The following is a 17421-nucleotide window of genomic DNA, read 5'->3' on the forward strand; positions in this document are numbered from 1 at the left end:
ATGATGTGACAGACAGGTTTGATCCTTAGGAAATTTACAATTTTATGCTAGAGAACAATGCATGGAAGACAATGTCCTCAGACAAGAGACAGGTCTTAGTGACAGGGAGGAACAACAAATGGACTGCAAACAGGTCAATGATGAAACAAAGTTTGCTCAAGATGGAATGGGTGCTCCACAGCCAAATCAATGGAGATGTGGGAGAGAACAATGAAGTAAGGGGGGTGCAAGGAACAGGGGTGAAGTTTTGGATGGTGCTATTGGGACAGGGGTAGGCAAGAACAGGAAGGATAGCAAGGAGGAGAAGGGTTTGGGGGTGAGGGGTGCAACCAAAGGTCCCCTTGTGTTCAGTGAAATGTAGGGAGAATGGGTGCAGTTTGTGTTCCCTGTAAAAAAAAATACCTGAAACCAACAGCAGCAGATACCACTACGCTCTCACAAATTTTGTAAAATTTGAATTTAAATAAAGTTATATTTAATAACTGTTATATACGATACTCAGAGTGGCTTAGTGAGGGTGGCGGGAAGAGGATTCTTTTATATAAAGTTAGGGAAAAATCCTCCCCCCACCAAAAAAAGAAATATAGAATCACCACAACAAAAACACACAGTTGTGTTCTATAAAAAAAAACCAAAAAGGACCTAGAAAACTGCAAACCATCAGTGTAGGAGATGTGGAGATTTATTTGCACAAGCGAAGCTAGTAAAGCAGTTGTTTTAGGAAACAGTGCATGGCCACCAAACTTATAACTCTGGACAGATTTTGAAGATATGATCCCAACAACCTCAATCATGATAAGGAAGATGGAAAGATAATGAGATTTTGGAGTAAATAAATTCCAACAGCCCATTTTCACCCTTTTCAGTTTGATTTCCAGGCAAGTTATCCAAACTAGAATATTAGAAACATATGAGGACAGAATTGCAAAAGTCCAATGAAAAAATAATACAAGAGAATAATGCAATTATCAAAAATAGTAAAAGAGTCAAGAAGTTCTTTGAACTTGGCCATATTATTAAAGACCTCAGAAGTGGGAAAAGGTCCAGTGGAAAGCCATTAAAGGGAATTGCATCAGATGAAGGATTCTGTAATGGACACACAATACAGAAGTAAATATTCTGATTCTAGGAATTAGAAATGTAGTCTTTGTGGGTCACTGTACTTCCTCCACTGGTCAGGGCCACATGTTTGCAATGTCTTAAAACTAGCATTGGTAAGAGTACCAATTTTCTCAGCTCATATCAAATTTACAGTGCTTGACCTTTGATTTCTTTGTTCTTTACTTCACCTATCATTTCATACATTCCTATTGTTCCAATTTCATTGTCATAGCTTCTTTACTCATAAAAAGTTCTAATTTATGTTGATCATAGCATAGCTTGGTTAGAGAAACATCAATTTATTGTATTTATTGAATGCTTAATGTGGGCAGAGCATTGTATTAAGCACTTGGGAGAGTGCAATATTACAGAGTTGGAAGCAAAGTTCCTTGCCCACAACAAGCTTACAATCTATAGGGAAAAACAGACAATAATATAAATTATGGATATGCACATAAGTGCTGTGGAGCTGAGGAAGGGATGAATAAACTGTGTAAATCCAAGAGCAAGGGTGACACAGAATGAAGCGGAAGACGAAATACGGGCTTTGTTAGGGAAGGCCTCTTGAAGGACATGTCCTTTCAATAAGGCTTTGAAGGTGGTAAGAGTGATCGTCTATTGGATATGAAGAAGAAGGGGATTCCAGGAGATTGAGGCACAATGAGTAGGCTGGCATTAGAGCAGAGAAGTACGTGGGCTGGGTTAGAGTACGAAAACAGGGAGGTATGGTATGAGGGGGCTAGGTGACTGAATGTTTTAAAACCTATGATAAGGAGTTTCTGTTTGATGCAGAGGTGGATGGGCAAACACTGGAGATTCTTGAAGAGTGGGGAAATAGGGACTTAAGATTTTTGTAGAAAAAGGATCTAGGCAGCAGAGTGAAGTAGCCAATGGAGTAGGGAAAGAAAGGAGAAAAGGAGATCAGCAAAGAGGCTGATACAGTAATCAAGGTGGGATAAGATAAATGTTTGGATTAACATGGTAGCAATTTGGATGGAGAGGAAAGGGCAGATTTTTAATTATGTTGTGAGGGTTGGACCAACATGATGTGGTGACAGATTGAGTATGTGGGTTGAATGAGAGAGTAGAGTTGAGGATGTCTTGAAGGCAGGAAGAAATATAAAACTGCAGAGGAGGAGAGAGATCAGGCCAGGAGAGGTAGATTGGGAATCATCTGCACAGAAATGGTAGCTGAATCTGGAGGAGCGAATGAGTTATTCAAGGGAGTGGGTGTAGGTGGAGAATGGAAGAGGACCCAGAACTGAGCTTTGAGGAACTTCTCCAGTTAGGGGGTGGGATGCAAAGGAGGAACCCATGAAAGAGACTGAGAATGAGTGGCCAGAGAGATAAGAGGAAAATTAGGAGAGGACACTAAGAGAAATTAGGAGTGGGGAAGTCACTCGACAGTGAATAGTTCAAGATGGCAGTCAGGGAGAGAAGAAGGGAGGGGCCAAGCATTTTTAATAAGGTGCAAAGGGATGGGGTCTGACACAAAGGAGGAGGGGGTGGATTATGAGAGCAGGTGGAGATACCCTTTTGAGATACTGCTAGGGGAGATGGGAGAGTTGAAGAAGGGGCAGGAGGGAGGGAAGTACTGGAGAGGGGCAGGGGAGATTTTAGGGAGATCATGCCTGTTTCAATTTTCTTGAAAAAGAAAATAAGTTTCCAAACAAAACAAATAAAGGTCTCAAACTTAAAAAATGGGAAATGAGGCACTAAGAAGTCCAAAATTATAAATCAGTTGACACACATGCCTTCTGTTTGAGAGACCTAAATGTTAGCTTTAATTACTTCATTTTTTGAAAAATTTTCCATCCTTTTATCCCAAATCCTGAAGTTTTCACACTTTTGACCCATTGCCTATCAGGAATTTATGACATGGCCGGGTTATTAGGGGCAAGAGATGATGGAAACGGGGGAACTAGGGGTTTGAGGAGGGAGTTAAACATCTGAAACAACTGGTGAGGAAAATGGGTATGGGAATCAATAGGGAAGGAGAAATAATGTTGCAGAACAGAAGAGACAGCAAAGTAAAACCAGACAAGAGTGAACTTGAGGTGGGTGATGGTGACCTGATACCTGGATTTCTGGCAGTGGCACTCTTTGGATCATGCACAAGAGCCAAGGAAGCAGACTACAGAGGTGATCCAGGCTGAAGGGTAGTGGTACGAGATCCGTGAAGGGATAAGGGAGCAAGTGAGTTGCGTTCAGTAGGGAGGATGGTGTTGAAGGCGTCCATTTGGTCATTGAGGAAAGTAGTTTGGGTATAGAGACTAAAGGAGGCATGACAATATGAGAAAATTGGACGGCGTCAAAATATCAGAGATCTTTATAGATCACTATTACACATGAGGGAAGTATCTCCTAAATCCTATATTCCTTTATGAACTTTTCTGTAAGCCAAGGGTTTTCACTACGGCCACTATACCTTTCCATATTCTTGATTTGTGCTATTATGCATGCTTTATCAGCTTGTACTCCATTATTTCTCTAACCACTGCTGACAATGCCCAGAAGGAAGACTTAGAAAGTCAAGAAGTGAGAGAGAGGCTTTTCTACTCGCCAGGATCAGTTTGGGGCCTGTCAGGTCACTTAAGGCTAAGTTCTTAGGATGATAACCAAGTAGGTCGGGGGAATTATAGCCTGATTAAGAAAGGGGTTAAGAAATAAGTGAAATGATAAAATGCTTTTCCATTGCATTAGAGAACATAATTAGCAATTAGAAGTATTAGAGCAGACAAATCATCAGGCTCAAATGAATTACTGAAAATTCCATCATTCAATAAGCAGTCCCGAGGGGAAAAATAGAGCCCTTGCTGAGAATTTTTAATAATGCAGTAGGACAGGTAGCACTGAAGATCGTGCAACAGCAAAAACAAATGAAGGTCCCAAACTTCAAAAATGGGAAAACAGGCACCAAGAAGTCCAAAATTAGAAATCAGTTTTCTAGGAGACACATGCCTGACATTTGAGAGGCATTAAATGTTAGCTTTAATGATTTCATTTTTTGAAAAACAATTCCTTCCTTTTAGCTAACATCCTGAAGTTTTCAAACATAAAAAAAAAGCCTTTTGACCCATTGCCTATCGGAACACATGCTTATGACATGCATCCTGCATTATCCTTCCAGAAAACCAGGGCTCTTTTAAGAATTTCAGGGAATTATTTGATGTTTATGTTACAAACTGGGGAAGAAACACCTTATATGCCAAAACTACTGTGAGAGGATGAACTATGAATGGTGATTAAAAATTGGCTTAGCTAAAACACAGAAGATGTCAGCAGGTTGGGAGAAATCTTGCTTGCAGATCAGGACAACGTATAGCTCCTGCCAAGTCATCTACAACTGTTCCTCAGCTGCATGGGGAAGGGGCAACTGAGATGCTCATCAAAGGATTAGTTACACGACTTTCACCAAAGAAATCTAAATTCTGTCTACTGAGAGAAAAAATGACTCATGAAAGATTCTGTGCTTTAGTAACACTAAGTAAAAGAAATAAAGAATAAGAATTCAAAGGATAAAAGCGAATGAAAAAAGCATTAAAGAAAAGTAGTACTAGAAATGATCTACATGTAGTGGCTGGTTCAAAACTTTAGTCATTGTCACTAGCCTACATTTTAAATTAAAGAATTAATCTTTATGAAAATCTGTTTTTCCCCCTTTTTAATATTTAAGAAACACACACACAGGTTGCTGACAACTCTTAAAGAGCGGCTTGTGTTTTAGTTTTCACTTTCCAGACTGCGAACAAGTGCATATGTGAGGGCTGGTTGTGCATGCACAAGCTTGTACTTTGTCTGCATTAAATAAAATTTAAACACAACATAAAGTACTTCCACTCATTCATGTGTGCCTGCAGTCCACCTCTAGGAGAGTGAAAATATAAATACAAGCTGCTATTTTGGTGTGATCACACAAATGTGGCAGCTTGTGTTTTTTTTTTCCCCTTAACATTTTAACACTGGGCAGATTGTCTGCATTAACACACACCAAAATCAATTCTGCTCTGAAATTACTTGTAGAATCTTCTTTCCCTGAGGAAGCTTAAAAAAAAATGGAAGAGGGTTGAGGAAGTCTACATATTCAAGTTGTTGAAATTTACCAATCTAACTTTTAATAGGACAAGCCAAATTGGAGGGGTGGCACTTTCTCAGAAAGCGTGGCTGAGGGGAAGATGTAAACAGCAAATAATAAATAAAACCCTAGCACTACTTTTGCCTATCTTTGTGATCCAATAAGTTACATCTCATAAAATAAACAAAATTAGGGTATTGGAAAATATACAGGAGCCACACAAATCAATCTAAAATAATCTGAAGTAGTTCATCATTATGAATTGATATAGGATCATAAATAAATAAAATAGGTTTATTTAAAGAAATGATCTACGTAAGGGCAACTAACAGTTTCAAAAAAGCAGTAAGAAAAGATATTTGTGGAAAATCTTATAATTTTTTTTATCCATTTCACTCTTTAATCAAGGTAAACTGCAATCTGCAAAACAGCAAAAAATATATTTTTTTCCTCAACTGGGTACAAGAAAGCAGGATTTAAAAGGCCACAAATTTTCACTGCTGTAGTGTACTGCAACGTTCAGCAGTGAATTTTAGAAAGCATTGAGGCAGAGAAAATTTAACACAAGGAAATATTTTTCAAGTTTTTTGGAATTGTCCAAACAAGATTTATTTAGTCAAGCTTGACCTATAGGGTCAGTAAATTGGGCTAAAGGAAGAAACCCAAAGAAAAAGTTTTTTCCTGGGGGAAAAATGATTTTTTTAATCCTATTTTTTTATACAGCAAAAAAACCCAAAACTAACTGATGATGAGTTGTATGAAGTGATAAACAAAGTAACTAAACAGGAGAAACCATGAACAGAAGAGATGACCAGCGTAACCACAAAGCAGTCAGGGGAGACTTTAAATATACCTAACATTTCAGTACCTCAGTTAAAGTTTATGAAAAGGATGCTGTCTTCCAGAAATAATGCATCTTAAGAAATCATTATTTCACAATTGCCACTAAATATATAAAGGTAGAATAAATTGATTAGTATTCGTTCTTTGGGCATCCAATGATGAAATGGCAATTTCCTTCCCGTCTGGATTTTGGGCATAATTCACAATACCAATGGCTTATATTTTACTGACAAACTATATTAAACAGAGCATAAGGAATGGGCCAAGAGTTTTCTAGTTTTTGGTCTGTAGAAGATTCAATTAGACCTCTGGAGTTCCCAGGCCTCTAAAGTTCTGGAAAAGTAATACTGACCTCATTTGGTTAATAATGAGCAACAGCTTCAAAATATATGAATAGCTTTACAGTGTCTATTAGAATGATAGCAAATCAACAAAAAAAGATTGCAAACTGCAATAATAATAATAACAATAATGATGGTATTTGTTAAGCGCTTACTATGTGCCAAGCACTGTTCTAAGTGCTGGATATACTGTGATACACAGAATCTAAACTGATTCAGCAATATTTTTATTACTAGACCAAATTAGTCATCCACAGCCAAGCAGGAAGACAAGGATCAAAATTGGTAATAGTAATAGTTTAAATACCTACTGTATGCAAAGCACTGTATTAAATGCTGGGAAAAATACAAAGGTCAACATATAAAGTTATAATGAACCAGCAGTCATCTTCCATAATTTCACTGAACTGATTGTGGCATTTGGAATCCTTGAGGGGCTAAACTGCACCGTATTCTCTGAACACACATAGGTTGCAAAATTGAGGCAACATGAGCTTTCAAGTAGTCTACAGGAGTCACTTATGCTTATTCCAGTTTCTTCCTTGAAACATCCCACGGATACAGACAGTTACAAGAGGCTTGGGCGTCTTGACCATTAAAAATGAACTTTCTTGAAACTATTACTTCCAATAATCAATACTTGGTGAAATAAAGTGCCAAATGACTACACTCAGTAATAGAAAAATCCTTTGTATTGAAGTCAATGACATCCAAGTATTTTAGGAGAAGGGAACTAATTTGAGGAGCATTTGAATTGTTGGCCAGAAAAATGCAGAGTATGACTCTACAATTTGTGGGTTTTAGTCTATCAGAATGCAGAGCAGTCTCACTTGAGAGTACAAACTGCGATTTAATTCTAATTAACTTTCACTCTTTCATATGGAATAAGTGAGGATAACAAAATATTGAACTAAAGACTATGGATTATTAGGGTTTAAGGTTTGAAGAGCTAAAATTATTTAAGCCAGATGTAAATTAAATGAGCTCTTTTTCATAAGCAGCAGCAGTGGAAAAAATGAGTCTTCCTTGATTAAGTCCTCTCTTCCCCTTCTCCCTCCCTCTTCTGCGTCATCGATACACTTGGATCTGCACCTTTTAAGCTCTTGATATGCACCCCACCCTTAGCCCCACAGCACTTATATGTATATATACATAATTTAATTAAATTAATATGTCTCCCCTACTAGATATCAAATTCTATGTGGGCTGGGGACATGTCTACCATCTCTGTTGTATTGTACTCTCCCAAGCACTTAATACAATGCTCAGCACACAGTAAGTGCTCATACATAACATTTATTGACTGATTCTTTCTAATACACGTGCATTATATTTTATCAATGTCTTCTTCTGCTGAACTAGACAAAAATCAGAGGTACCAGTGAAAGATCCAGGACATTACTTTGATTTTTCACACACAAACATCTGAACTGAAAGGAAATGCAACTATACAATGGCTGCTTCATGATGAATTGGGAGTTCACTGCCTAGGACACTGAAACCAAAGTTTACATTAAAAATTAAATGTCTGAGGTAATATTAAAAAAAAACATATAAACAGAATTTCAAGTGAGGCTAATCCCTTTATAAAATAAGTATGAAGAGGACTGAGTAACATATGCAAATTTATTGATGTGCACACACACATATGTGTATGTATGTATATGTTGCGTGTGTGTATATATGTACACACACACACATATATTAAACTTAGAACAGCCTTAACAATTACCATTTAAAAATAGAAAACACCATCTGTGAGGCAATTTACATGGAACTTCACTGAGATTTTTAATTACACCTTTATGCCTCAAAATACATAAATGCTTTCGTGAGAACATATGATAATGGACATACAATATATTGACCAAAACAAGAAATCGATTTTCTAGCATCAATGTAAAACACAATGTCAAGGGTCGCCCAAACTGTCAAAGGGTGCTGGTGGGGAAGAGAAAGTGGAAAGAAGCAGCAGCAAAGGGAGGTTATGATGGGGATGGCAATAGCTGAGATGATTTGGGTGTGTTTTGGGGAGGAATAGTAAGGATAGAGGAGTAAAACCAAACCTGCCTGCACATAAAACCTCTTCAAATCATGAAACTTCAAACCCTAAGCATACGCATACAGGAGTATCACACATATTAACTGGGTGTGAGGTACCCAATCCAAAGAATTGAATAAGCTGAAGTAGATGGCCTTCAAAATTATTGGTTTCATCGCCATCATCTAGTATTGACCAGTATTGACTAGAACTAGTATTGACTGAGTCTCTGCAAAGCACTGTACTAAGCACTTGGGAGACAACAATAAGCAGACATGTTCCATATGCACAAAAAGCTTCATGACAGAGTTTTAAAAACACCTTTTTAACACGTAGAACAGGTCTTAATGAGTAATGGCGGGGGGTGTCAGTAAATTATTTGGAGCGATAACATTGATAGTGAAAACTAGTTAAATGAAATTAGATAAAATAAAAAATGCTGTACTCCTACCAGCTTCACTCTTGTTATCCATGCGCTTCCCAATTTCTACATCAAATTGCAAAATCCAAAGTTGATAAAAATCCTCAGTGTTTACATGGATGTAATAGTTCAGTGTGAAACAGTCTTAATGTCAAGTTTTATATAGAAAGCTACATTTTATATAGAAAACCTGGAATATTAGCAACACAATTATTTCAGTCTTTCTCAAGGGCTTTATTTGTTCTAATGATTATGCATATATTGTATATATATTTGTTTCTATTTATCTATTTTGATGGTATTGATGCCTGTCTACTTGTTTTGTTGTCTGTCTCCCCCTTCTAGACTGTGAGCCCGTTGTTGGGCAGGGACTGTCTCTATCTGTTGCTGAAGTGCACTTTCCAAACACTTAGTACAGTGCTCTGCACACAGTAAGCACTCAATAAATGATTGAATGATGATTCTAGTAATATATTCTATCAGACTAAAATTGTAGAAGAAATAATAAAGTATATATTAAAACACACTCAAATTTGAATTGTGAGAAGGAATTTCTGCATTACTCTACATACGTTCTTTTGACATCTTGTTCAATCATTGCTCGGAGTTCTTTATCTTGGAAAAATTTGTTCCAAAGACTCTGTAAAAAAAAAATATATAATTTGAACACTCCCTTTATTATTTCAAATATTTTACAAAATGCTAGTTGATTTTTAAAAGATCCTGAGAAAGCATTACAGGATTCAAGTGAGCAAAATGGGTGTATACTTTTTTCTCTTAGCCTATAAGGATGTGGTCATGCATAATTTGTAACTTCTTCCCATTGATACTTTACTTTACAAAAAGCATCTATTACTAAATAGTGATAACTTTTCCTAGCTACAGAACGCTCATGGAATCTGTGAATTGCCATGGAACTTCATCTACTTTAAATAAAGAATGCATGGTGCTAATTTGGTTTTATTTCTTGCCCCATCACTGCTAGCATTAAATTTCCCCTTTGCAGAAGGTTAAACTAGTGGAGGCTTTTCTCAACATCTTTCGAAGGTGGAGTTGAAGAACATTCCCCTGCCTCATTTGGCAGCATGGGGCTTCAACCATTCATTCATTCCTCCCAACTCGCTGGTCTAGAGAAATTACTGTTAATATTATTATTGTTAATATGATTAACACCATATCATCAATATTAGGTGAAGAAATATCATCTATCATCAACTACCATTTCTATGCAGATGATTCCCACATCTACCTCTCTAGCCCTGACCTCCCTCTTTCACTGCAGTCTCCTTTCCTCCTGCCTTCAGGACATCTCCATTTCAATATTCGAGCAAAACCGCAAGCTCATCTTCCTACCCAAACCCTGTCCTGCCCCTAACTTTCCTATCACCAAAGACGAGACCACTATCCTCCATGTATCACAAGCCTTTAACTTGGCAGCATCTCTCTCGTTCAATACACATGTTCGATCTGTCACAAAATCCTGTCAGTTTTACCTTCACAACACAGCTAAAATCCAAACTTTCCTCTCTATTTAAGCTGCTACTATGCTTATTCAAGAACTTAACCTATCCCTCTTTGACTACTGAATCAGCCTACTCACTGAACTCCCTGGCTCCTGTCTATCCCCTCGCCAGTCCATACTTCATTCTGTGGCCTGGATCATTTTTCTGAAAAATCGTTCAGTTCCTTTCTTTTCACTTCTCTAAAAACTCTAATGGTTGCCCAATCACACCTCAGAGAAAAACTCCTTACTGTCATCTTCAGATACTCAATGCCATTTGAGCACTTACTGTGGGCAGAGCACTGTATTAAGTGCGTGGGAAGATATAATACAATGAAGTTAATCGTTTCTCAAATGTCTCTCCCTACTGTCTTACCACACTGATCTCCTACTACAACCAATGCAGCCCACTTTGCTCCTCTAACGCCAACCTAGCTAATGTACCTCAATATTGTCTATCTTGCCACGGACCTCTTGTGTACACCCTCCTTCTGGCCTGAAATTCCTTCCCTCTCAATATTGGACAGTCTACCACTCTCTATGCTTTCGAAGCACTCCTAAAATCACATCTGTTCCATGAAGCCCTCCCTTAACTCTAATTTTTCCTCCCCGCCTTACCTTCTGTGTCATCACTTGGGCACTCCACTCCAGTCCCAATCAAACAACTGTTCAACCAACTTCACCTAATGTGGAGGCCTTAATGGATATTTTCTGAGATGTCTCAGAAAACAAAATAGAACACCCCCAAAATCGTAATTTCACCTAAAATGGGCCACATGTTTACTTTAATCAAACATTTCTACTTTTTCACAAGACCCAAAGGGGTTGAAGAGTACAGTTTACATATAGCGAAAATTTACCCCTTCATCTTGAGAAAGAGGGTTATTGATCATAAGGTCTTGCTGTCCAGCAGTTTTCCGAGGATTTGTTATATGCTGAAAATACACAAAAGGCTATTGTCAGAAATAGCAAAAGGAATCCTCAGGCCAAAAATTATATCCACAAGCATTCAGAAGACAACAATTACATGCATTAAAATCAACTTACAATTTCTTTAATCTTGTTATACCATGCTCTTAACTCTTTTATTTTACTGGTCCACTGGCTTCTGTCTTGAGGAAGAACATTCAGAAAAAGCTGTCCAAAAAAATACAAATACAATTTGCTATGGAGGAAAGGAAAAATGCAGAACAAGGTTTACACAAATAATCTGAGTAATAGCAATCTAGTTCTGAGGCAGCATGCATATAAAACTTTATTTACAAAATGCTTTATAGAAATGTATGATGCTATTAAAGAATAAGTCCCCAAATTAATGTAATTGAAATAAAGGCAATTAAAGAGCTAGAGATAACATTACCAAGCAAACACAACTCCTTAGAGTTTGTGTTCAAGACTGCAAGACTAGAACTAGAGATAGTTCACAAATGTTATTACATTGAACCACAATTCATATGTCACAATCCAGATTTCATGGAGAAAAACTATACTGACTAGTCAAAAGTTAAACCCAGTAAACAAAAACTGTTCAGGTGACAGCTTTTTGGGGGAAGTATTTTGCCTTGAGATATACATTCTAATAACAAGCAAGAGGAAAACCCACAGGAAATGTGCTAATGGTTATTTGCTCTTTCTGCCGGGTGTTTTTTTTTTTTTAAAAAAAGGGGAGGAAGCTGATGCGCACTGAAAAATTATAATCCACCCTTCTAAAATGGAAAATGTTATTTTTAACTGGCAATCAACTTTAGAAAATACTAAGTATTCTAAAAATGACAAATCTGATTTAATTTAGTTTAACACAACATTAAAATAAATCTGGCTTTGTGTGTTTATTTTTAGCAAATGAAGGATACTAAAAGTTAAACAGGGAATGGGGGTGGGGCACAAATATTTGTATACAAATATTGTAGCAGCAGGCCTCCTGCCTCTATTGCCTATCTACAAAGACAAATGTATTTTAATTATTAAATCTAAATTATTAAATTTAAAACTAATACATCTTTTGTCTCTTACTGTGTTTTTACTTTCATTAACACGGTGTGGTTATTTTATATATAGCCCTAAAACTTTTAGATAGGAAGCAATTTTAGAATTAGTCTTAACATCTGGAAGAAAGGAGGGAGGTGTGTTTGTGTGGAAGAGGGGGAAAATGGGAATATCTCCATTAATATGCTTTTGAAGACCAAAGTGGATAGCATTACTCATCAAAGAACATCAGGCTCCATCAAGGAACATTAGTACCCTTTCAAAGAAAATCTCACCTCCAATTATTCTCGAGATTTGGATAAGACCTTTTATACCTAGGGTGCTATTTCTGCCTAAAAATGGTTAAATGATCCAATTTCCTTTTTATTTAAAGTTGATCAGAACCCCATTAAGTTTGTTTAGTCTTCCTAAAATAAATCTGAGAATGTTTTTTCAACAGTTTTATAGGGGAATAGCCCCCTCACTAAAGTGGGAATTCAACTCCCTTCACACCTTTCCTCTGTGTGTGTGTGTGTGTGTGTGTGAGTGTGTGTGTGATTTTATTGCCGCAAAGGCCCGGGGATGCAGAGGTTTCACTGTGAAGTTTGCACTATCAAATGACAAGCTAAGTAAAGCAGAGATGATCACTTGGAATGAATCCTTCAACATCATCAGTTATACAGGACTGAGGTAACAACATGATGAGCAAATGTCCTATGAAAGATGAAAAAAAATGGGGGTGAAGTCTCCTGGAAAATTTGGTGATTCTTTGCTTCAGTAATCTTCCAGTGCATCAGGTAATGTGTTGATGTATTGCAACCACAAACTGTAAATAAATATTTTCTCCTTACCTTCCAGCAAACACTGCGGAACCTGCTGCTTCTCAGCTGCCCATTAATCCCCTTCAGCCTTATTGTTGCCAAGTAATTGCTGTTTACAAATAGTTCTTCCCATTCTTTACTACAGGAAAGGGGAAAAAAAAAAGGTATAGGAACCCTTTTTTTAAACTTCAATTGTTTTCTCCTTTTGGTCTCAGCAAACCAAGTGATTTTAAATAAGTAGAAGGAACAGAACTTTTTAAATGTATATATTTAGTTGTGTAGTGCTTCTGAACGCATGGCTGTCTTTTTGGACACATTTCTTCTCTGGATTTAATGAATATGTAGATCGCTATAATTATGCCAGCTACTGAAATTCATAATGTCTACGGAGGCTATTCCGTTCCCTCAAAATGTTGGTACTGCAGTTCAGTGAATAAACAAGAAAAATGAATATTAATATGAGAGCATTACTGTTTTAGCCAGAGATAAAGAAGCTCCTGCTTCAGAAATACGCAACACTGTTGACACACACACTGTTGACACTATTAGTTCCTCATAGATGTGTCTGCTTAAATGACCCTTTTTTCTCTTTAATGTCAGCCTGGGCAGTTAAGCATAATAGAAGACTACTTTTCTTTAACTTTTAGTGCTATTTACTATTGAAATCACTTTCACGCCTTTCTACATGATCAGTTTTAAAAATTTAACAGGTGCTAGCAAATTTAAAAAAACATCAAAAAATGAAGAAGCCTCACTGTATAAACTGTTAAAGGCAAGCTTGAGTACCTTGCAGTACCTATGGCTGACTAGATAAACAACCTAAATATGCCTCCCAGGCATGCAGACACCAGGGGCCTAACACCTGTGCCTCATTAATATACAAGTAAATCTGCTCTACTGGGAAACAATTGGAAATTAATTGTCCCAAACCATTTACTGAGTTTGAATAAAAGAATTAGACCTATATTTTCAGCATCTTCCACTTAAATGAATCTCAAGAATGATGTCAGCTTCTTGATGGCCTAATCAAAAGAGCCCACACCTACCGATTAAAATTTTATAACACGATCTGAAATTAAAATCGTCTACACTAGAGAACAGGTATACCTTAACACGCTTTCCTCAAGTGATGCCATAAGGTTAATAAAATAAAATTGCTTTTATATTATTTCCTTAGACCCACGACTTTCTTAGAAGAATAGGACTAGGAATGAGAAATTCACCGTAGTTAAATTCCAACACGAGGTAAGGTGAGGCTGGAAAACCTATGAGAGGTAAAACTTGATACTCTACATCATTCTTCATATGCCTGGTCAGGTTCCAAAGATTTTAAGACATCAAACCTTCATTCAGCCTTTCCACCCAACCACCCTGAGAACTACAAAGAGGCACTATGTTGTAGCTGTTCAGAAACCGAGATTTTAGCCCTTCCCACATCTTCACCCTGCATCTTTATCCAAAAGAGGGATCACGCCTGTGGGGGCACGAGACAGAGGAAAATATATGGCCAGGGCACACCATTTTGGCTTCATTCCACATTTTGATCCCACCTTTACAACACTGCTAAAATCCCCCCTTTCCTCACCATCCAAACTGCTACCACATTAACACAGTCACTTATCTTATCCCACCTAGATTACTGCATCAGACTCCTTGCTGACCTCCTAACCTCCTGTCTCTCCCCACTCCAGTCTGTACTTCACTCCATTGCCCGGATCATCTTTCTAAAGAAATGTTCAAGATATGTCACCCCTGTCCTCAAAAATCTCCAATGGTTGTCTATCCACCTCTGTATCAAATAAAAACTCCTCACCATTGGCTTTAAAGCACTCCATCACCTCCATCACCTCATCCCCTCCTACTCACTGTGCCTCGATCTCACCTTGATCTCACCTGTCTCACCGCTGACCCCTGCCCCATGTCCTACCTCTGGCCTGGAACGCCCTCCCTCCTCAAATCTGCCAGACAAATGCTCACCCCCCCGGCTTCAAAGCCTTATTGAAGGCACATCTATTCCAAGAGGCCTTCCCAGACTAAGCTCCACTTTTCCTCATCTCCCATTCACTTCTGTGTCACCCTGACTTGCTCCTTTTGCTTTTTCTGCCTCTCCAAGCTCCACAGTACTTATGTATATATCTGCAATTTTATTTAATTGTATTGATGTCTGTTTATATGTATTATGACTGTCCCTCCACCCTCAGACTATGAGCTCACTGTGAGCAACAACTGTCACTCTTTATTGTTGTATTGTATTTTCCCAATTGCTCAGTATAGTGTTCTGCACACAGTAAGCACTTAATATATATGATTGAATGAATGAAAGAAAGAGAAGAAATATTGGGAGATTGCAACTGAGACTGAGAAGAGAAAGGCCCCTACTTCAAGCCTCCTGGCTAACTTGGAAAAAAGAGCAACCCACAGACACCACAATGATACAATCCTTTTTTTGTCTTTTTCACTGTGTACTGAATCAGTACTTCCATTGTTGAGACTCGTTTAAATACCAATACCTTCTACAATAGAAATGAGTCTCACATAACAATAATGTACAACTCTAGACGATAAGCTCATTAATAATAATAATGATATCTGTGGTATTTGTTAAACACTTACTATGTGCCAAGCACTGTTCTAAGCGCTGGGGGAGACACGGGGTAATCAGATTGGCCCCAATGGCGCTCACAATCTTAATTCCCATTTTACAGATGAGGTAACTGAGGCACAAAGAAGTTAAGTGAATTGCCCGAAGTTAAACAGCTGACAAGTGGTAGAGCCAGGATTAGAACCCATGACCTTTGACTCCCAAACCCGTGCTCTTTCCACTAAGCCACACTGCTTCTCTGCTCATTGTGAGCAGGGAATGTGTCTGTTTATTGTTGCATTGTACTTTCCCAAGAGTTTCGTATAGTGCTCTGCACACAGTAAGCACTCAATAAATACAACTGACTGACTGAATGAATAAAATCCAGGCAGGAGGAAGACAGAAACAGGGTAAGGTATTTGTTCTTCCAGAAAAGGAGGGTGAGGATCTCTTCAAATTCCTGTCTGGTCTACCTAAGTTCCTGCTGAGACCTGACTTCCACTCTACAATCTTTCCTGTTTTCTTAACTCAGGTGACTTGACAATTTTTTAAATTACATCTTTTCTCTCTCTAATGATATCTTGTACCATGATAGCAAGCCAGAAGGATTTCTCTTTATTGCCTGTTTTAGTAAGTATGTGGCACATATTTTACCCTTGAACTTCTTGAATATTATTTTCAAAGCTACAAGTGTTATAATATGTCACGTTAACTTCACCTTTCAGTTTCTTCCTAAGATTCCTTTTCTAAAATGAATTACTTTTTCGCCTCTCTCATGAAAGAATATTTTATTAGTTGTGGTCATTACTGCCTTGGTAAAACCACATCTCTTCTAAGAAGCCTTTCTTAAATCCTTTACATCATCTCCCTTCTGTATCACCCTTGCACTTGGATTTGTACCCTTTATTCACCCCACATTCAAGCCCCGCAGGTTGGCGTTATCCTTGACTTCTCTCTCTGTCTGTCTTTCAACTCACATATTCAATCCTTCACAAATCCTGTTGGTTAGACCTTCACGACATTACTAAAATCTGCCTTTTCCTCTTCATCCAAACTGCTACCATACTGATCCGAGCACTTATCCTATTCTGCCTTGATTACTGTATCAGCTTTCTTGTTGACCTCCCTGCCTTCTCTCTCCTCACTCCAGTCCATACTTCACGCTGCTGACCGGATCATTTTTCTACACAAATGTTCAGGCCATTGCTCCCTTTGCTCTACCCCTTCACAGCACTTGTGTATATATGTACAAATTTACAATTATAATTTGATTTATTTTTATTAATGTTGTGCATATATCTATAATTCTATTTATTTCTAATGATGCTACCGATGCCTCTTTCCTTGTTTTGATGTCTGTGCCCCTTCTAGACTGTGAGTCCATTATGGGCAGGGATTGTCTCAGTTGCTGAATTGTACTTCCCAAGCTTTTAGTACAGTGTTCTGCATACAGTAAGCGCTCAATAAATACGACTGAATGAATGAATGCCCGACCATACCAAATACTCATTGGACAATGAGGAACGTGGGGAACTCATTTTCCCACCCAAAGCCTGTTCTTCCCTGACTTTCCCATCACTGTAATTAATGTTGGTATTTGTTAAGCACTTACTATGTGCAGAGCACTGTTCTAAGCGCTGGGGTAGATAGAGGGTAATCAGGTTGTCCCATGTGAGGCTCAGAGTTAATCCCCATTTTACAGATGAGGTAACTGAGGCACAGAGAAGTGAA

The 17421-nt window shown here is 37.9% G+C and overlaps 1 protein-coding gene across 13 annotated transcripts in view; it reads right to left on the reverse strand.

The window, feature by feature from the left end:
• TBC1D5 (TBC1 domain family member 5) overlaps window positions 1-17421 on the reverse strand; it is a 442854-nt gene that overhangs the window by 188126 nt on the left and 237307 nt on the right. For all 13 annotated transcript variants that reach the window (XM_029070199.2, XM_029070200.2, XM_029070204.2 and 10 more), the window contains 4 exons: window positions 13140-13248; window positions 11371-11460; window positions 11184-11258; window positions 9395-9462 (listed from right to left, as the gene is read on the reverse strand). In XM_029070199.2, the coding sequence (XP_028926032.1) occupies window positions 9395-9462; window positions 11184-11258; window positions 11371-11460; window positions 13140-13248 (342 nt within the window). The remainder of the gene's footprint in view (window positions 1-9394; window positions 9463-11183; window positions 11259-11370; window positions 11461-13139; window positions 13249-17421) is intronic.

The sequence above is a fragment of the Ornithorhynchus anatinus genome, chromosome 8, assembly GCF_004115215.2.
Source record: "Ornithorhynchus anatinus isolate Pmale09 chromosome 8, mOrnAna1.pri.v4, whole genome shotgun sequence".
NCBI lineage: Eukaryota > Metazoa > Chordata > Mammalia > Monotremata > Ornithorhynchidae > Ornithorhynchus > Ornithorhynchus anatinus.